At 34.1% G+C, this 20,718-nt stretch overlaps 3 protein-coding genes across 4 annotated transcripts in view; 2 read left to right on the top strand and 1 right to left on the bottom strand.

Annotated features, from left to right (window-relative positions):
- The window catches only part of LOC105341826 (amino acid transporter heavy chain SLC3A1), a 5,301-nt gene extending 4,659 nt beyond the window's left edge, over nt 1-642 (top strand). Inside the window, exon 8 of the mRNA XM_066086661.1 lies at nt 1-642. This exon is cut by the window's left edge and continues 199 nt beyond it. Within this exon, the coding sequence (XP_065942733.1) occupies nt 1-149 (149 nt within the window). The 3' untranslated portion in view covers nt 150-642.
- Nucleotides 643-4,323: 3,681 nt separating this feature from the next.
- On the top strand, nt 4,324-8,256 carry LOC105333357 (amino acid transporter heavy chain SLC3A1). The gene is made up of 8 exons (XM_011436281.4): nt 4,324-4,798; nt 5,380-5,562; nt 5,912-6,057; nt 6,344-6,469; nt 6,582-6,701; nt 6,786-7,109; nt 7,255-7,518; nt 7,724-8,256. The coding sequence occupies exons 1-8, from the start codon at nt 4,381-4,383 to the stop codon at nt 8,066-8,068; spliced, it is 1,926 nt and encodes a 641-aa protein (XP_011434583.3). The 5' UTR covers nt 4,324-4,380; the 3' UTR covers nt 8,069-8,256.
- A 3,795-nt stretch (nt 8,257-12,051) lies between these two features.
- LOC105333358 (stress-induced-phosphoprotein 1) lies at nt 12,052-20,344 on the bottom strand. 2 transcript variants are annotated; one of them, XM_034468359.2, is made up of 13 exons: nt 20,232-20,344; nt 19,628-19,837; nt 17,157-17,298; nt 16,277-16,427; nt 15,846-16,062; nt 15,590-15,716; nt 14,954-15,056; nt 14,449-14,569; nt 13,977-14,073; nt 13,639-13,800; nt 13,315-13,418; nt 12,712-12,875; nt 12,052-12,349 (listed from the first exon to the last, which is right to left on the bottom strand). In XM_034468359.2, exons 1-13 carry the CDS (start codon nt 20,253-20,255, stop codon nt 12,277-12,279), a joined length of 1,695 nt encoding a protein of 564 aa, XP_034324250.2. In that variant the 5' UTR covers nt 20,256-20,344; the 3' UTR covers nt 12,052-12,276. The 2 variants fall into 2 exon arrangements, with proteins under 2 accessions (XP_034324250.2, XP_034324251.2); XM_034468360.2 differs by having other exon boundaries at nt 15,858-16,062.
- Between the last annotated feature and the right edge of the window lie 374 nt (nt 20,345-20,718).

The raw sequence follows: 20,718 nt of genomic DNA, 5'->3' as shown, positions 1-20,718 counted from the left end.
CTTTCCATGCAGCCACCGGAATTCCCAAGGAAGTCAAGGTGGTCTTCCATACTCACAAGGACGACAACAGCGCCATCAGTTTGTCGGATACTTCCTACATACTGGATCCAAGTCTGCCGTTGTTTTGGAATATCAATAAAATTTTATAAAAATAGGAAAAACTGTTTGAAAAGATCAAGAAAACGAACTTAATTTGAATTCCGTTTTTTTAAAAGGCAATTAAAAACACAAGCTTATTTTGGAATGAATTTGGAATTTTGATCGGTTAAAAAGTTAATTTGATTATCATATTGGTAAAGAAATATATTTTTCAAAAGTCGAGAAAAGACATAAAGTTATGTTTTGAAATGTTAATGTCCTTCTTACAAACTTACTACAATATTGACATGAAACTATTTATTACTGAATTACTTTAAAAAAAGAGATGGTCATCATGGAGTTTTCTCTTCTCTGTATAAATATTGATTAACACAATGATGATGTAGCTGTGAATCTTCTCCTTTTTCTTGAGATAATTTGTACTGTGTGTATCTATATATGTAGGTGTATAACAATACATTGTACCAGCTTGCTGTGTGTGAGTGTCTGTGAGAAAGTGGTGTTCTGTCTGTATACTATAAAAATAAAAGATTGAAGTCAGAATTGATAGTTGGGTTTCTTGTGTTACCAAGGTTTACAGAATATTGAACACATTGGTCTTCCTGTAAATTTGTACATTTTTTCTTTTTCAAAACCATTACTGGACCAAAACTATCTATCATAGCTCAAATCATCACTAAATGAAAAGATTCAAATTTGTTCTCAGGAAGGAACTGATCCTTTCATATGGAGTAATAATCAAAAAATAACTGAGGAAGTATTTACTTTTAGGCCTTGGGGCCGGATGTGGCCAATGTGCCTCTTTTTACAAGCATGTCGTGTTTTATCAATGAAGGAAATAAAAAAATAAAAACTAAATGTAAAATTGTAATGTTTAAAACAAATTAGGTTTTCAAATCAAAATAAAAGTATTTAATGTTAAGTTTTGGTCAGATTCGTTGAGGTCACTCGGGCATCCCAGTACTCTGAGGTTCTAGGTATCTATATACTGATCATGAGGTGTACAGGGGATTTGTAGGTGTATTGACTACTTTGTTGTATAAAAGTCCTATTGCTCGACGGTAACAGCTGGTCAATCTTATGACAAATTCTTCGTGCAAAAGTCGCCTTAGTTATTTCCTGATGCATGTATATTTAAAAAAAAAAGGGAAAATGAAATCAAATGAAGAATTCTAATCGATTATAAGAAACGGAGATTAATTTGGTAGGTTTATTATTGACTGTGACTATTCAAGTCATTAAAATATCGAGATGCTGTGGTAGCATAAGCAAGTGTGAAACATAGAATTTATAGACGAACTGTCGTTGTTGTCTTATACATGTAGTTAAGCAAGTAGACCCAGTGTAATTGTGTCATTTCATAAACGACAAAAAATTCAAAATTGACTGCAATGTTTAGAAAGATAACAAACAACGGTGTAAAAAAGGTATTTTATTTTTATGTGAAAATGCCCTGTTGCGACAAAATTATGACAGATCGACTTAATAACAGCGGCTTATCATGACGAGAAAGATCATATTGGATTTAAAAGTATCATATTACATTGAACTTGAGATCAGTGTTGTCACCGTACTTAAAGATTATCATATTTTGCTTAGAATCTGCAAACGATTGTTTCACAAAGTAATTCAAACATTTAGAATGAGTTTCAGGATCAGTAGTAATGAACTTCTTTTCATACATGTTTATCTTCCATTAAAATTCTGAAGACCTGTAGAGTTGTTATGCTATCCTTTCCCGTTATTCTCTTTCTCAACTGGCCTAACTGATAAACGCAACTTAATAAATGAAAAAAAAAAGGAAAACCTTATAGGGTCGTTAAAAGCATGCGTTCGGTTCGAGGACAACAGCTGTTTTTTGTACCTCCCTCACCCCCCCCCCCCCCCCCCCCAGGTTGCTACGTGCCTGTTTTTGAAAAAGAAAACTAATTTGTATTGTACAGCGTCACTTAACTATAATCACAATGTCCCTTGCTCAACCCCTGACCCGAGGAAGGACATTTCTTCGTTAGGGATAATCTTACACTGGATTCTAACACCAACAAATGGTCAAACGTTTTTGTTCTCGGTGGCGGGACATGCCACAAACAGCTTTAATTTATGCACAGATTTATGAATGATCTTGCTCAATTTTCGGATAAAATCATACATACAATCAGAAAATATGCATAATATTAATTCCAATTCAGAATTAGAGTTTCTGATTTCATTATCCTACAGCAATACAATCTGAACATTTCCCGAATTAAAATCACATTACTGCAAGGCACTTTAATTATCGTCATTTAAACAATAAAATGATTATAGCGACATTGCAGAAAAAATTAAACACCCGCGTTCCTGCAATGATCGCCACTATTCTCTTTTGAGAAGTGGACATGCATAGACATTGATGTATGCTATGCCTGTCCACCTCTCAAAAAAATATTATCGCTACCTTCATAACTTGTATGAATCATCAAAGAAAGCATTTTATTGTTTTAATTTACATCTTACTTTTAACTAATTAATATATTGATTAAAAAAAGTAAGTAAAATTTACTAAATTACTATTAATGTACTGTCTTTTATTAATTTTCAATCTAAAGTTGAAAATGATAACATGACAAAGCAATTTTATTAATTTTCAATCTAAAGTTGAAAAAGATTACATGACAAATTTAATGTGTCATGTTATCATTTTTAACTTTAGATTGAAAATTAATAAAAAACAGTACAAACATTAGCTAAAAGAAACAGTCATATCGTCTTCTGTTAGACTTTGAGTCTTACATCATCATAATTATTTCGTAAGTCCGGGATTTTCTTAGGTCGCTGTCGGTTACAATCGATCGATAAACAGGGCGTGTCGATTTCAGTCCTGTCATTTTCCTGTCAGCTTCAACCGCTGTAGATTTCGTCCAATCGATAAACGGGCGTGTAAATTTCAGTCTGGCTGTTTTTTATTTATAAATTAGGCCTAGCTGACATTGTAATCTACTGTTTTATACCATAAGACATAAAAATGGTAAGAGAGAAAAAATATATATCAAGTTAAAGTAATTTGCCAAGGTCTATTTGAGTAAATGAAAAATGTAAAATAATTTTTGGTCAATCTGATGTCCGGGAGTTATAGTCAATGAAAAGGGTTTTCTAAATGGTATGATATCGCCATTGAGTGAATAATTAAATTATGGGCACGTGAAGTGTGAATATGTGAATCAAATAGAAACACACACACACACACACACACACACACACACACACACACACACACACATATATATATATATATATATATATATATATATATATATATATATATATATATATATACACCCTTATTAAGAAATTTTATGTAACGGAATTAATTCGGATAAAAAGACTATGCATGTACTCTAACAATCTTTAAGTAAATCGCTGTGGTAATGGGTAATAAGCTCTGAAATTACATGTGTTTGTGTATTTGTATTTATTGTTTTACTCAACCACTGAACCTTACCGACCTTGGCGAAATCACCTTTATTTCAAAGCGATACTAAGAAACACAAAGGCCCCGAGTTGTCGCTTGGGCGTTGGATGTGGCCCTTTGGCCTATTTTAGAACGATTCTCGTGTTTAATCAATAATTTAACTTTAAAAGGAAAGAAAGTGCGTTGGAAAGAAAAAAATCCAACATAAAACATAGCATGAGAGTATTTATATATCTAGAGACCATGAATTCTTGGATTAAAGCAAGTGCGATTCTAACTATATGCATGTTCTTCTAGCCCAAAACAGTCAGTATTTCTGAAGTATTGTAGACCCAAAGTAATGTTATAAACGAAATAGAGTTACTGCTCTTCCTTACTTTAATTTGGTCTACGCTAATTTTTCATTGTTTTAACAAACATCCCTCACCGAGGAAAACAAGAACCAAATCGACTCAAGCGTACAAATGAAAAAAAAACCCAGCCGCAACACTTTTTTTTTGGACAAATCTGTATGTAGTATACGTGGATTTTAATTGAAATCCAGAAAATATAACATGAATTCAAATTGACATTAAATGTCTGATACGTACTATTATCATACAGCAATTCCTCCTGAACATTTACCGAAACCAAAAAATAAATAGTACATGTTCACAAAAGCTTTTGTTCTAAAAAGGAAGTGTGGAAATCATACTAGTAACCTATAGTTTTCCATCACTTCAAAAATACCAGTCTCTTAACAATTTGAGCGGAAACAGGAAACATCCATTTGCTATTCGTTTGTCAGCACAATACTAGCAAAAAGGAAGACGCTTTGAGAGTCATAGAAAATGGCAGACAAAGTCGACGTCAACACACCACTGAATGCAAAAATAGCAGAGGAATTATACTTTAAAGCACAATTTGAAAATGGGAGTGAAGAACCACATGTCGCCATAGAATGCGGCTCGGGTGACGACGTGAGTTTCACGGGGCTGGGCAAGGAGGAGTTGATGAAATATGCCGACGACCCTTTCTGGAAAAAAGTGAGGCTGATCCTTCTGATCGTGTTCTGGATAGGATGGACTATTATGTTGGTGGCTGCTATTTTCATTATCGTCCTGGCACCAAAATGTCCCTACCGACCCGACCTAAAATGGTACGACAAGAGCACTGTTTATGAGATCTTCCCCAAATCTTTCCAAGACTCTAACCCCAAAGCTAAAAAGGCAGACACCAAGACAGGAGATGGAGTGGGAGACATTAAAGGTATTTCGGAAAATTTGTAAAAGTTAAATGTTTGCTTTTAAAGTCCCTCACTCATTTAAAGATATAATTTGTACACGTATCTTTTTTCATAATTAAAATCATTAGTGACTAACGTGTGAGTTGTTTTCTATCAGTTTGTGTTTTATACTTTTGAGCCTGTGCCACTAAATGAAATAATGGCTTTGTAATTGATAACCAAATGATTATTCGTCACTGCAGCTACTTTAGGTTTGAAAGACAAATAGAGTAAGTTCTGAACTAACATATATTTTCGTAGGAAGAATACTTCTTTTCACTTTTCACTTCACTCACGATGTTTGCTGCAAAATATTAAATGAAAAAAAATTATACAATTATTTTTTTTATCATGAACTACTTATTTGACATCTTTCATTTACAAAAAAAAACTTTGATTCACGAAGAGAAAAGTCGCTTCCATAAGTTAGCTAACATCACACAAAATCATTTCTCACTGGATACTGTAATTTTGTTATTTCATCTTAATTCTGAGCTTGATCAGTTATGAGATGTTTTGTAAATACCAGATGGCTGTCTTTAAATCCAAGGCATAATATTTTTAGGAATTCAAGATCGTTTGAAGTATCTGAAGGATGTTGCTAAAAGCAATATTCTTTACATCAATTCCTTGTATGAAAGTAAAGACGAGGACCGTCTGGCCATCACCAATCACGTGAGCATAGACCCACTGTTTGGAACTATGGGAGACTTTGACATGCTACGGAAAGTCACTAAAAAATTGGAAAGTACGTATTAATGTCGAAAAGGTGACACAAATGTTGAGAGGAAACTTTACGCTTGTCGAAGAGTTTGAAGTAAAATTTCCTCATCGGCTTCAAACAGCAATTAGACTAGTTTAAAAAAAATGGTTTTAATTTGAGGTCATGGGATAAACATTATACAGTCTGAATTGCATTTTTTTATTTAAAGAGCCGCGGCAAAAGAAATAAAAGTTTTGAAAACAAATACCTTCTAACAGAAAATTAAGAATTACATTTCAGAATTTCAGAATGTAGGAGCTTGTCGATGTTCAATACACCATGACACGTGAAAATTTAATGTGATGAAATTTCAAGTTTTGTCTTTTTCCAATAGTGCGTTTGATAATGGATTTCATTCCTAACCACACTGGAAAGATGAACAAGTGGTTCAAGAAGAGTCAGATGAAATATGGAGTATACACCGACTACTACATCTGGGCAACTTGTGAACCAAATAATAATACATACCCAAACAACTGGGTACTGATGTTTTAAACTGAGTTTTTAAACTTCCCTTTTGTATCTAAAACTTCCTTTTGTATCCATTAGGGAAGAACTACACACGATAATGCTCGCCACCTGTCTAATTCTTCCTCCATATATAATTCAGAATTTATATAGAACATTTGTACCGTTCCATTTTTTTAAAGATAAAAAGCAAGTTTCAGTTCCTTAGCTCACTGAAACAACAGGTATAATCCTTCATATCCTTTATATCAGATTACATGTACATATTATAGTATAGCAGTATGCAAAATTATGACAGATGAGTGTCAAAGGAGGACGAGCGTGGACGTATGACGACACCAGAAAGGAGTGCTACTTCCATCAGTTGGAGAGCGACAAGCCAGATCTAAACCTGAGGAGCGCAGACGTCAGACAGGAACTTGAGGTGTCTTAAATTCCTCAGCCAATTTAATGAGGAGCGAGTTTAAAAAATGTTGAAATAATTACTAGTAAAGTTTGCATTGTAATTGAATATGTTTGTTGGTTCTTTGTCATAGAGCATCTTGCGTTTCTGGTTGGATCGAGGAGTGGATGGTTTCCATGTCCAGAATGCTCAGTATCTGTACGAGGACGAAAATCTGGGGGATGAAACTCTGATTACTGGAAAAACAGGCGATGTAGGGGTTCTTTCTTCATATCGCACATCAAAACTGAGAAATCCTTAAATTTGTAGTGCTTTTATTTATCTTTTTTTCATACAGAATTACACTGATTTTGAGCACAACCAGACCATGAACCATCCTGAAAATTTGAAGATTCTGCAAGGCTGGAAGAATGTGTTGGAGTCGTACAATACCAAGCCAGGCAGAGAAAAGGCTCTTATTGTGACGGCTAAAGATGACCTGAACACAACCATGGAGTACTTTGATGCAGGAGTCACCATTGTACGAGTCAGCCCGTTGTCTGACAGTGGTGCTTCATTTGCTGAGGGTAGTGTTTCACTGGCCGTGAGTAATGCTTCACTGGCTGAACGCATGGAGACGAAACTGAAAGATTTAATATCCTTCAACAGAATCGGATTGATGGTGAGCTACTCACTTCTCAGCTGTTTATATGCTATTATTTAAGAAAATATGTAAGATAATTCACCACCCCCTTCAACAAAACTTTCCAATATACCTAACGTTTGGAAAATGAGATGTCTAAATTATTGAAGCATTTGATTTACAGTATAGTGATAAAGATTCGAGCCGTTTGGCCAGCCGAGTCGACGTCAATCCAGAACAAATTAAAGCTTTGTTGACTCTACAAGCCACTCTGCCTGGAGTTCCGTTTAACTACTACGGGAATGAGATCGGAATGACTGACCACCCCACACTGTCTGCACCTAACAAGTACAGGACACCAATGCAGTGGAACTTTAAAGGAACAGGGTTCTCCAAGAACACCCTATGGTTGGAGCGTAATGCTAATTATAGAGAGTTTAATGTGGAGGTAAAAGAATTTTTTTTGAGATATCAGAGTTTGAACATTAAAATTTGGTCAGTGGAAAATTAAAGACAAAATGCTATGATAAGTTATAGCAAAATTTAATTTGGTTTTTCTCGTCATTTTTATTTTTTTTATGTGTTGAAAATAATCATACAATGAAAAGATGTAATATGTAAATATTTGAATGTCTTGCCTTATACATTTACAGACTGAAAAGGTCCATCAAAACGATTACTCTACATTGATGGTGTACAAACGACTTCAGGAACTGAGAGGGAATGAGTCTTTCCAGTGGGGAAAGATGAGTGTGAATAGAACTGGGAACCTCCTAATGTTCACCAGAAAGGCCGATGGATTCCCGGGTTACCTGGTGGCCATTAACCTCGGAACCAGTAAGGTGACCGAATCTTTCCATGCAACCACCAGAATTCCCAAGGAAGTCAAGGTGGTCTTTCATACTCACAAGGACGACAACATCGCCATCAGTTTGTCGGAGACTTCCTACATACTGGATCCAAGTCATGCCGTTGTTTTCAAATATAATAGTGAATAATTGTTTGTGTATGATATAATTGTAGATTTGAAGTTTACATGTATGTAAATATTAAGTACTTTTCAATATTAATACCTTAATCTTAATGTCACAAACTGAGACATGAAATTTCATTTCTTATACTGGCTTGTTTATGCCAAAAACTGACCAATAATGTTGTTTAAAAATAAAAAGAACAATAAATATGAGGTTTTACATGTTGTTTTGAATGTAAGGTGTGTACGCAAGTATAGAACAACGCCTTTTTAATAACTAAGAACTGCGCAGCTGCCGACTTAAACTGAAGAGATGAAAAGGGTTTATTGGTGTCCACTCTACAACTATTTAATGAAGACGAGATTAATCATGCACATCCAAGTTGTAACTTTTTCTCAAAATAGGGTACCATATTTTTAAAATGCCTGTCAGAAACTATCAGTTATTTTAAAATTACTGACATTCAAATTCAACTGATGTTCTGTGCTAAATGTTCATATAGCCGGTACGAAAACCGAATCCCGATCTGACCAGACAGTGTAAATCCGCTTTTTATACGAATATACACATTCTTTGAACTTTTGAGAAATGTGTCATGTTGTAAAATTTGAATTTACTGGGTGGGTGTAAATACAAAATTTACAACATCATGTTGTAAATTTTGTATTTACACCCACCCAGTAAATTCAAAATTTACAACATGATACAAAATTTACAACATCATGTTGTAAATTTTGTATTTACACCCACCCAGTAAATTCAAAATTTACAACATGACACATGCTTTAAACGCATTATATAAGTAGCCGTGATTAGTTTATTAATTAATACGATTTATTCAAAATGCATTTAATAAACAATGTTTATATACTGTTAGATGTTTTAGTTTCTACTTTTGAGGTTCACAATGCGTTAATCATTTAGTTTTCGATCAAAACATTAGCTTCAATAAAGTACGGACTGCATGTACATTTGCTCACTTACTTGTCTAATAGAAGGTAGATGAAGAAAGAGGTGAACACAAAGTGCTTTAGAGTACTCTAGTATGCATGAAATTGAAAGAGCACAATCTACAGAAATAAGTAAATAAGTAATCTGAGCTTCAGATACTAAATATTATTTCATTATAAAATAGGCGCATACATTAACAAACTATGAATTCTTAAAACCTAAAACACTCAAAAACTTAAGTTAAAGTGACAATTCTAAGAGCAGCGGAAAAAATGATGTAAAATGCAGCCCCTAGATAATTGAACCCCCCCCCCCCCAAAAAAAAAAAAAATTAAACAAAATAAATAAATAAAATTCGGAACTTCTCTCTAATTTGCATCATCTTAATCTTTAATAAATTTAGCTCCTCTCCACATTTCAAACCCTTTATGAGCGCAATAAGGTCGGTTTTCCTCCTTCAGCTGGTCAGTGTTCTATCAATTTGCGATATAAGAAAAAATTAACCTCACTGTGCTCTTATGTATCTTTTAAAGGTATATAAAAGTCAATTTGGTTTTCCCATTATAAAGTGATTTTGTTTACCTGGTGTGAATTTGCTTACTCGTCTGAACCAGGCCTGTCACGTGATATACATTTTAGTAAGCGTGTTCGATGTTTCTATATACATTTATGCCTTTAACCTTAATTAATTTATGCGAATACATTTATATTTGCCGATTTTATTTTTAATGGCTGTTATTTCTGATTGCCTAGATTTCCCCCAACTGGTGAGATTTTAGCAATAAACAACTTTAACATGACATGAAAACGAGTCTATAAAAAGGGGTCGACGGCATATCTTTGATCACGATATATTGTAAAATGAAGGCTACCGGTGTAAAGAAGAACATTGAAATTCTTATACCGGTGTAACGACAAAAAGTGCCCCCCGTAAAATATTGACCGAGAGTCATTTTTTCGTCGTTACACCGGTAATCATCATTAATGCATTGCTATAACGCACTTTGAAAAATTACGCATTTTAAATTTTTTTTTCATAGTGCGTTGCCACAATGCATACGTTTTGACAATCGCCGCAGAGTGAAGATGTCAAAATTATCTGTGGTTCAGTTCACCACTATAAATTAAATAGTTGTTTCAAAAACATTAAACTGTATACTAACTTGAAATCTTGTTTTGTAACGATTATATATGCGTCATCTGAGTGGGCTTTTACGGTAAGGAAAATTAATCGGACACAAGGTTTTGCAATATAAATGATTGAAGACTGTGACTGAAAACCCTTAATAAGGATTAAACAACAGCTTTGTGTCCCATACCACTTAAGTATGCCAACTGGATGATATTCCGGTGATAGCAAAGTGTTAAAACCCCAGTCATTTATGAGTATACATTTAAAACACTTGCGAGGCACATATAATGTATGTTAATTAGGATTAAAAGCAAGACGTCAAATCTCCTCAACTATGGATTAACACATTTTGATTTACTGTAATGCACACAGTCACTGTTATTAACCTGAGTATGAACGGTTATCAATTTCAGACACCCGCAAAACGTATCGTATAGTGCACTTCTGTCTCGGAATTTGGCCAATTCTTACAAAAACATGGATGTAACAAAACCGTAATGTTTTATACATAATATATTTTAACGAAATTGGACTACGCCAACAATGCTCCAAACATCTCAGTTCGCTGTTATTGGTTTTCAACAAGAAGTGCCGAGAGCTCAAACATGCAACGGGAACTTCAGGATCCATCGCCTGGCGACGGACACAGATCTGAGAGAACAAATGAAATGGTTCAGAAACACAAATTTCCCCGAGAAGCGGAACCCTATCATTACTAACCGGATATACGGTGATCTCCGGCCTGGTGGTTTACTAGAGAGACAGAGGACATTCGCGGGAAACACGGCATATTCATCCACAAAAGATGTATTTGCGATTTCAGGTACCAAAATGGACATGGAACCAGAAAAACAAAGCAGACCTAAGCTGTGGTCTCAAGAGGTATCTAGATCGTTGCCGACTGTGTCTGAGTGCTTTACCCCTCCGTCCCTCCCCACTCGTCCGCCTCCTAAGCGAGCTAATATTTCTATCAGGAGATCTCATACAACAGCCGGCGTTGGCATAAAAGAGAGGCAAGACAAAAAGTCAAAAATCCCTCGAACTGCTGACAGTAAATTACCCCAACTTATAAGGGAAATCACCGAGTCTGACAGAAACAAGGCTACACAGACTAGTGCTAAGCGACCACCGGGAGGATGGCGGTCTCTCGGAGACGAAACGCCAACTAGTCGAAACACTGCGCGAGGAGCAGACGACAGAGAAAACGTCCCGAAATTCCTTCCGGAGGTCCAAAGTGCCCGAGAGATGAACAGGAGAAATGAGTCTGTTCTGCCGGTAGAACCTCTTCCGTTTATCCTCACCCCGTCCACAGCGGCTGTTCCAGGTACCACCTTCACCCCCGCCAACACCTTTGCCTCGAATCAGACCCCAGAAAGCAGAAATACCAACAAATCAAGGCGCGGTCCTATACCATTTCGGAATGCCGCCCACAGTACTTTTATTTGACACAAGAATCTAAAGAAACACATTTTAGTCTTTTCCGCCTCTTATGTGAAAATTATGAAATTTTCGAAAACGAAAATGCGATAAATGGAATTTCGATGGTTCCAACATCATGTGCACTTTCTTACAGCACCATCCGATGCCTGATATTTGTTTTCCTTTGGCAACAGCCACAATGAAATCCTATATCATTATCCTTCATTAATAGCATCCCATGTCTATGATTAAATTGAACCTCAAAATTAGCAGTAGTATTTATAATAGTTCAATATCTATCAGAGACGTATATACTAACAGAAGTTAGTACATGTATATTTTGTACATCCCTGATATCTATGAAATCAAAAATTTAAGTTGCTTTTTCAAGATGTTGTTTTCTTTATAATAAACTTAAAAATTTTCTAAATGTCTCGTTTATGTTTTTCTTAGTTTACCATTTACCTGATAAAGTTTTGAATAAAATAAAATCACAAGTCTAAAATGTACATAATTATATTTTTATTATACTGGACATCAAATCATCAAGCATCTTATGTCATGAGAAATTTTCTTTTTTCTTTACACAATAAAAAAGCAAGATCAACTGTTTGGTCCTCATATTGTGTTTGTATTGGATTGACAATCAGATACATGTACGCGTAACTGGAATCTTTGCTCTTTTTATTTCTGGAAACAGCAGAGTTCCATTCTAAAAACTTAGCAAAAATCAGCGAATTGCTATGATTCCACATTCCAACAGTTTCTCCAGCTTTTTTGCTATGTCTGGATTCTTCAAGTGCCTAGGAAAATAAGCAAATACTTATGAAACTTCAAAGTTTTAAATGTTTTAATTACTTGTAAATAAATATAATTATTACATGTATTAAAGTTTTTTTTTAAAATTAAAATTGTATCAACCGGGGTGGTACTGCAATAGATCTTGTTTGACCTGCCATGATATAGTATCATTCAGAGTATCTCTTTCAGAATTCTCTTCTTTTTCCAATCTTTTTAATTCATAATTTCTAAATGTACTTATAAATTTACTGCTAAGAATTTACTCAGTATGCAATACCAAATACCCGGTAATGTCTTTACTGAAACATCCAGGTATAGTTTGCAGTTAATATGAGAAATGAATAGGGCTTCAAATGCTACTCACTCTTTGAATGCATTAGGATCTTTCTGCATTTGTTCTAAGATCAAGCGCATGGCTGGGTCATTGAGGATAGCTTGAACCTCGGGATCCCCCATTGCACGTCTCCGGACGGCCTCAGGATCATTGCCTTCAGCCATCATAGCATCACGATACCCCTTCTGTGCCTCCTGCAAAAGCAAATTTTAAAGCATCTTTAAAATACCTTTAAATGATTATTGACAGTTAACTGATCATGTTCATCATGTGATTGTTGCTATAGAATATGTAGTATCATTATGTAACAAACATTTCAGATGTCATGTATGAATATTGTATACAAATCGTATGTTGACGTACCTGTGATCTTTTTATAAAAATACTGAATACCAGTAAATCTCATTGGATTACAGAGTAAATTTAGAACCGTAATTCAATCAAAATTCTGATTTAAAATGTGTATTTTTGCAAAATTTATTGTCATGTAGATATCCCATACAAGTATATTACTGTACTAGAACTGAAAAAATTCATACATATATATTCTCATGATTATGGTACATTTTTCTGACTTAATTACAAGTTGGTCTGTTTGAACATAAAATGTCAGCAGGACTGCTTCATTCTTACCTCAGAGTTTGGATCAATCTCCAGAGCTTTCTGGTAGGCACTCGAAGCCTTTGTCGGTTCCTTCATTGCCAGCAGAATGCTTCCCTTTCTGAGGTAACCTTTTACTGTTCAAATCAGACAGAAATGTAGTTCAGAAGACAGTTATTCAACTGAATTCAGTTTTAAGGAATGGTATATGACAAAACATTCTTATGTAAATGGCTTGATCAAAATAATATACGTCATGGATGTGTACTGCATCTATGAAAAAGTCAGCAGATTTTACACCTTTAAACAGAGAACCTCAGGTTTCAGAAGAATTTTTTTATTCTGTTTATGACTTACTAAATTTAGGATCCAGAGCAATGCATTTCTCACAGTCAGCCAAAGCAAGATTGAACTCCAATAACTTTGTGTAGCAGGCAGCTCTATTGCTGTAGATTTTGGCATCATCCGGGTTGCGCTTGATTGCTTCATCATAATGTTTCTTAGCCTCAGGATACTTCCCTTTAAGAAAAGCATCAAATTATCTGTCAAATTATCTGTCAGTAGGCACATTGTAAAATTGTGATGTCTACATGGGACATCAGTGTTCAAATTCATCAGTCTGATCGAAACTTATTAAGGCTCTTATTTAATTCAAAGACAACATTTGGTAAATTTGAAATTATTTGTTGACGTACCATCTTGGAAATATTTATTTCCCTTGTTCTTTTCTTCCAGTGCCAATTCAGGATTAACGTAAGCCAAGCGTTCCTTCTCCTTCATTCGTTTGTCAATCTGAAATAAACAGTAAGAATTATTCCATTGTGTTGTTCAATGTAATTACTGTACAGTTACATTATTATGTACACTTTTTCCTTACATTCAGATCCATGAACAAACTTCAAGTTGCAATATTGCATACATGTTCTCAAAGAACTAGCTGCTTCTAATATAAAGGTATCTCCTCTATTTAAATAGTATCATTCAAAAATAATATATCTCTATTATATGTTTAACTGAAAATGTCTGATAATCTTCCTATTAGTCATCATTGTCCAATAGTTGTTTATCTGTGATGTCACTAAAATGACAATTTCTCCTTAAACAAATGGGTTTGATGAGCCTTAAATTGTTAAAAAATGTTTTAATTGAATCCTAAGTTACACTTACTTCTAGGATCAATTTAGAAATTTCAGGTGTTCGGTGCTCTGATAGGGACTTGTTCAAATAGCGCAGGGCACTCTCGTCATCATCCTTTTTCAGGTAGGCCTTCCCAGCTCGAGCTAAAGCTCTGTACATGGTAAAATTGAAAAAAAAATTATAACAGAGAAATAACAGAGATATGAGAAATGTAACCTGAGGATTCATACAACTAAAGGGTTTTTCTTCATTACTTTTTGTTATAACATTCAAAATATAAATTGTGAGATAATTCAACACATCTCTTGTTCATTGGTGCAAAGTTTAGTTTCAGTTGGTGCATACAAGAAGTTAGAATCCTTATTGTGGTCAAGAAATCCTTTACTTATAAAACGGCCAACAGACAATTTTACATTTCTATATATTCTCTCAAAAAGCAGTTTTATTTCCAATACCCACAAAGTTTCAGGAATCATGTACATGTATGTATAAAATGTATTTTCTTTTAAGAAAATGGAAAGAAAAAGATTGTTACTTTGCTATCAAGGTGTAGTCAGCTCGATTTTCACGTCCTATTTCTACAGCCTTCTCACATTCTTCTATACACTTGTCATAGTTTTCTTGTTCAAAGTAGACCGCTGGAAGAAAAATGTGTTGAGAGACTTAAAAAATATGTAAACTTTGCTTTTGGTACAGCTTTGATATTGACTCATGTTGTTAGAGACACAAGGGCATAGGCACCAATAAACAGTAGCTGTAGTGTTTCTCTTGAAAAATATTTTGGGTTGACAGAATGCAGACCTCGTTTCTCATCTAATGTCCCAGCCTCAAATCTATGGTTATACCTCAAATTTATGCACAATTCTTAATTAGTACAGTAGTTTCAAAATGGTGGGGCCTAATATTACATTTATGCATCAGTTGTAAAATAGTAAGATCTGATTGGAAGTAAGATAAATATGGCATATGCTTTTGTACCTACAAATTTCAAATTCGGATTTGTGAATCTTAAAAATACTTGTATCACTATCAAGACAAAGTAAATATGAAACTTTTCATCAACTTTTGAGAATGTCCAAAAATGTTTGAAAGATTTCCTGAAATAATGTGAAATTAAATCATATTTTTTGTTACAAACTTGAACTTCAATCAAAGTATCTCGACTTCCCACCTGCTCTATTATTGCGGAATGTGATGTTGGTGGGGTCTAGTTCAATGGCCGCAGAGTAATGACCCAGTGCCACCTCAAAGTCTTTCTTCTTGTATGCAGCATTTCCTTTCTCTTTCTCCTCAAGAGCCTGACATGAAAGAAAGAAAACAATTGTAACAATCCCATACAACACTAAAATTTCTCAACAGGATAAAGGTGATGTACATGGACACCAGTGGTTCTCTTTTGTTAGTATAGCTCTGTCCAGTGACATCACCTTTGAATTTACTTTCTCTGAACTACTGGGAGCTGAGGAGTCTGGGGAATTGGGGTTAGGAGATGAGGCAGATTTAGAATCAGCGGAAGTTTGAGGCGGCGGCGAATCTGTTTCCATCTCTTCACTTTCGTCCTCCCCTGTAAATGCTGATGGCGTGGTGATATCAAAACCAAGAAGTACACCAAGAGTTGTAATTATTCTCGGATCCACCATATCTCTGAGAAGAGTACAAAATCAAAACAATTAATTTAAGCTTAAATTATTTTCAAAATCACAATTCTGACAAATAAAGAACATGGTACAGAAATTTCATTCTTACTTTTTTTGAGAACTCACTGAACATAACATAATACATGTACCATTATTTTATAGAAGACATAAAAACAAGAATTCCAAGAAGCATTCCTATGTAACAAATCTGTCTCTCTTACTTGAGATCATTGGGATTCTCCTTTAGTTTTTCTATCATTTGACAATAATCAGGCTGATTAAGATATTCTCGTGTTTTAGGGTTTGCCAGTAGCTTTGCCATCATATCAGGAGCTGCAAATGGACTGGATATTGGCTGACTATTCCCTGGACCTGCAATCAAGATGTGTACTGTAGTTCATATGATCATTAAACCAATAAATACCTAATATATCAGTAACAGAGACCTAATGACTAGTAATAACAATCAAACAATGAATTTTAAAAGAAATCAACAGTTTCATATAGAATCAGATGCTAGTTCCCATTACAAATCTTTCTAATAAGGCTTTAGATTTTTATTGTTCACATGACAATTAAAATATAAAGATAACTAAAAATCAATAGTTTTATTCATTGTGCATTCAACACATATAATTTCAACATTAAACAACCTTAGAAGTTACAATAATACTTGTTCTCCTTCTTGAAATGACTGGAAAAAATTACAGTAAGCTGTTATTTTTTTCTTTTCAATTTATACTAATGATTAAATTATTTTCCAATTTATCTATAAGAATTTAACATGAAATTTTAGTAAAGCAGCTCTTTCATGAAGACTAGATATTAAATAGCCAAAAATTGTACACATATTCTTTACAAAGAATAATTTCAACACATTCAAAGAAAAAAACATCAACTATAGTAGCTTACAAAACCTTGCATACTTTCAAGTCAAAACCATATTCATGTAAATAACAGTACATACTAAATTCAAATATCTAAGGAATATCAGTCAACATGATACATACAATGTTACAAACAACCCCTTTGACTCTGGTTAAGCTTTTTAAAGCAAATTATACCTTGAAGCTATATTACACTTCTTGTGTAGTCATTTACCTGTAAGGTGAGATTTAGCATCTTCCATTCCCTCTTTCAGAGCAGCATTATCTGGGTTTACCCTTAATCCATCAGAAAATGCTTCACAAGCCTCCTCAAAGCGATAAAGTTTAGACAAAGCAGCACCTTTCCTTGAATATCCCTAAGTAAGGTAGCAATAATGAATATTGAATATAACATTAAACAAGAGGCCCATGGGCCTTATAGCTAGCATGAGTAACATTATTTCTATGAGAGGGCAGAGGTTAGCAAAAGTTCAACAAATTAGAGCATTGTAATGATCCTGTAGGAATTAAAGCCTTGCTATGTAGTAGAGTTTAAACCTGTTTATTAAATTTTTTACTCCAAAATGACTTGCCTGATGTGATTGAATGATTGTTTTTTATGTAAAATTTGAATTTCTCATATTTCACCATTTCTATGTGCAAGGGCAACAGATATAACTAGCTTGAATGTGCATATTTTTGTATGCTTGCTTAGTTTAGAGTTGTCACAGTTAAAACATTTTTAGGGAACAGCATTTGGGGAAATTTTTCAGATTGGTTTGGGCTTTTCATTTAAATTTTATTATATATTAGACTGTGGAATCTTTAGAATTCGTGGTATTCGTGGGTAGCCCTACGCCATGAATTAACATCCTCAACAAAAACAAATTTTGAAAGAGTTAGTTTTCTTACTAAAACTGAAAAGTTTTCTTACTAAAACTGAAAAGTTTTCTTACTAAAACTGAAAAACCGATGCATCCACGAAATAACACCCCCACGAATAAGCAAAATACCCACAATCCACAAAATTTGGCCCCCGTGAATTTTAATTCTACAGTTTATCAAGTACATGTACACTGAAATTCAATCTTGTGAATTAAACTTAAAAAACACCTTATTTGTTTCACTGAGTTCACATATCACATACTGTACACCAAAAGGCATGACTGATAAGATTTTTCACATGTGCTTGAGGACAGGACATCCTTCCTGGTGTAGTTGATTTCTCTAGGAATGTATTTAGAGCCATATACAAACCTATACCCTTTCAAAATCTTACAATTTACTGAAAATCATTTCCTCTCAGTGTTTTTTTTTCACCATTTGGGACTGGGGGCTGTGGCCCTTTCAATTGAGATATTACCACAAAATGGGACAATTGGGAAAAGTTGTTTTATTGATTATAAGGAATTTTAATGATTTCTACCATTTATTTAAAACTATTTAATTAAAGCACAATGCTTCTTTTTCTAGAATTTTTAAAATCTTTATTATTCTGTTCAGTCTTTCTTGAAAATTTTGACAACTTGTACAAAGATTTCTTTTTAAATTACAATTGGGAATTTGGGTTCAAAATTGGGAAAATATTAGGAAATTTCTGATTGGGACTGGGGCCAAATTTCGGCCCCAAATCAGGCCCTAAAAAACCACTGTCTTTGTATATTTAAAGAAGAAAGGTATGACACTCTGTTTGATAACTGTAATGGATGTTAATTCTAACATCTTTCAATCACTGTGGTATGAAATTGATTAGAATGTAAAAAGACTCTTTGGATGTTAATGTATTACAAAATGCCACTGAAAAATGTTTACTCCCGTCACAGCTATATATATAAAATGTTTTAAATCTGCTGTTTAATATCCTTAGCTACTGTCTGCAGGATGATCTGCAGACTACACTTGTAAAAACCATCTTTTGATCTTTTTAGTCATATGATGCGAATGGTATACATGTGCATTTCTTATTTCAGACTCCTTTCTTTAATAATCAATAAGAGCTCATAGTCACAACGAGCTTAATCCCTGTGACTCAAATGATAATGTTAAAAGTCAATGACATTGACAGAGGCCAGACACATTTTGATTAGAGAAAGTCCACTTGAGCCACATCACTCAGGTGAGCTAAAAAACAGTCATATTTATGGAGCACATTTGGGCAATATTTTAAAAATAGAAATACATATACCTGTAAAAGAATTACAACTGAAATAGATGAAAGGGAAAATATCCAAGATAATTTCATTCCCACATTATCATTTTTCACTTGGAAAAATTCACATGAATAAAAACTGATTTCTTACAGAGATTTTAATTAGGGATGTTGACATCTTTTCTTCATTTGAAAGTCACTTGGAATACCTCACACAATTTTTTTGTGTTATCATCTGGGTCTGTTGCAATACAAAATCCCCATGGACATCACATTTTTTAGCCTTGTATTGAAACCCGATAAGCTAGAGGGAGTGTTTCAAAGGAGAAATATTGGTCATACTTTTAAAAGAACATCATTTGAACCCTGAGATCTTTATAAATATTGAGTAATTAAGCAAAATGTGGATCAAGGATATCTTGGAACAGAGTATAGAACTTTCTATACTGATGATTTACACTTTGTAAAAAATCTGATTTAATGACGTCAACTCCATTAAAATTGAAATTACACATCTATCAAACTATCATAGAGTTAGATTATAAAAAAATGGTTACCTTTGCCCATTCTGGATTTAGCTGAATAGCTTTATCTGCATCTTTGATGGCCTCTAGGTATTTCCCTGCATGTGTTAGGGCTGCGGAACGGTTGCTGTACAGAACATGATTATCTTTGTCCAAGTCAATCGCTGCTGTATAATGTTCAATTGCTTCTTGATACTTCTGCTGATTCAATGCCTCATTTCCTTGAATTTTGAGAGCTTCTGCCTAAAAATTTTTAGGGCCAATGGGGCGAATGTAAAGTTTTCCCATTGTAAGTTCATTTTTTGGTTAGTTCATTGTTAAGTAGTACTATTTTTCATTGAAATAGTACTTAAACCATGCATAAATTTATACAGAAATACATAATAAAGGTGTAACAAACATACTTTGGAAAGATATTGATCACACTTTCATTTCTAATATTTTTCTAGAACATGCGATAAATAAATTTCATAAATTAAACTCGGGCTCGGGTAGGGAACACGTGCGAAATTTTTGACACCGGTCGAGAAATCTCGCATGCGCCTAACTCAAAATATTTCCTCGACATTTAAGCTCTTTGTGATCTAAAAGAACGACTATTTTTCAAGCCATTCTCGCTTATTTCGTCAATACATACCTTCTTCTTGTTTATGTCAGCCATGACTTCTCGAAATTTCTCTGAATTACTTCCCTTCTGCGAGATAAATGTATGGAAGCCTGTTTGACAACATCACGAGAAAAAATCGAATACGAGGGTCAATCAAAAAATACGAAGACAATGTGGCTGTCTATCATATATTTTTCATGAAAGTCATACTTAACAGATTAATCTGTGCACCAACACTTATGTTATTGATATGCGAAGTTTTAGTCCATTTGATGACACGGTATTTTTATTACCCCTTTTTAAAAACAACATGTTTTGTCACCACGGCGCACGGTAACGTTCAAAACATGACGTCAAGATAAAACACGCACAGTTTATAGATATTCCCCATCTTGATATCGCGCTTAGTCTCTTGTGCCTTTGTCCTTACAATTTAAAATGGCACTGAACCACTTAACATCTTATTTTCACACATTTATTCAAGAATCATATGTAAATTCTTCATATTTTTCATTTT

Source organism: Magallana gigas, chromosome 6 (assembly GCF_963853765.1).
Source record: "Magallana gigas chromosome 6, xbMagGiga1.1, whole genome shotgun sequence".
NCBI classification, from domain to species: Eukaryota; Metazoa; Mollusca; class Bivalvia; order Ostreida; family Ostreidae; genus Magallana; species Magallana gigas.
This window is presented reverse-complemented; position numbering and strand designations above follow the sequence as displayed.

What these genes read in the sequence shown, in the direction of transcription:
- LOC105333358 (XM_034468359.2), bottom strand. Translation starts at nt 20,255, where the DNA reads ATGGCTGACATAAACAAGAAGAAG. An exon ending in TAAATCCAGAATGGGCAAAG is followed by an intron (nt 17,299 to 19,627) that starts GTAACCATTTTT and finishes TACCTTACTTAG; the next exon opens with GGATATTCAAGGAAAGGTGC. An exon ending in TGCTCTGGATCCTAAATTTA is followed by an intron (nt 13,419 to 13,638) that starts GTAAGTCATAAA and finishes TGATTTGAACAG; the next exon opens with TAAAAGGTTACCTCAGAAAG.
- LOC105333357 (XM_011436281.4), top strand. Translation starts at nt 4,381, where the DNA reads ATGGCAGACAAAGTCGACGTCAACACACCACTGAATGCAAAAATAGCA. An exon ending in TCAACAGAATCGGATTGATG is followed by an intron (nt 7,110 to 7,254) that starts GTGAGCTACTCA and finishes TTTGATTTACAG; the next exon opens with TATAGTGATAAAGATTCGAG. An exon ending in ATAGAGAGTTTAATGTGGAG is followed by an intron (nt 7,519 to 7,723) that starts GTAAAAGAATTT and finishes ATACATTTACAG; the next exon opens with ACTGAAAAGGTCCATCAAAA.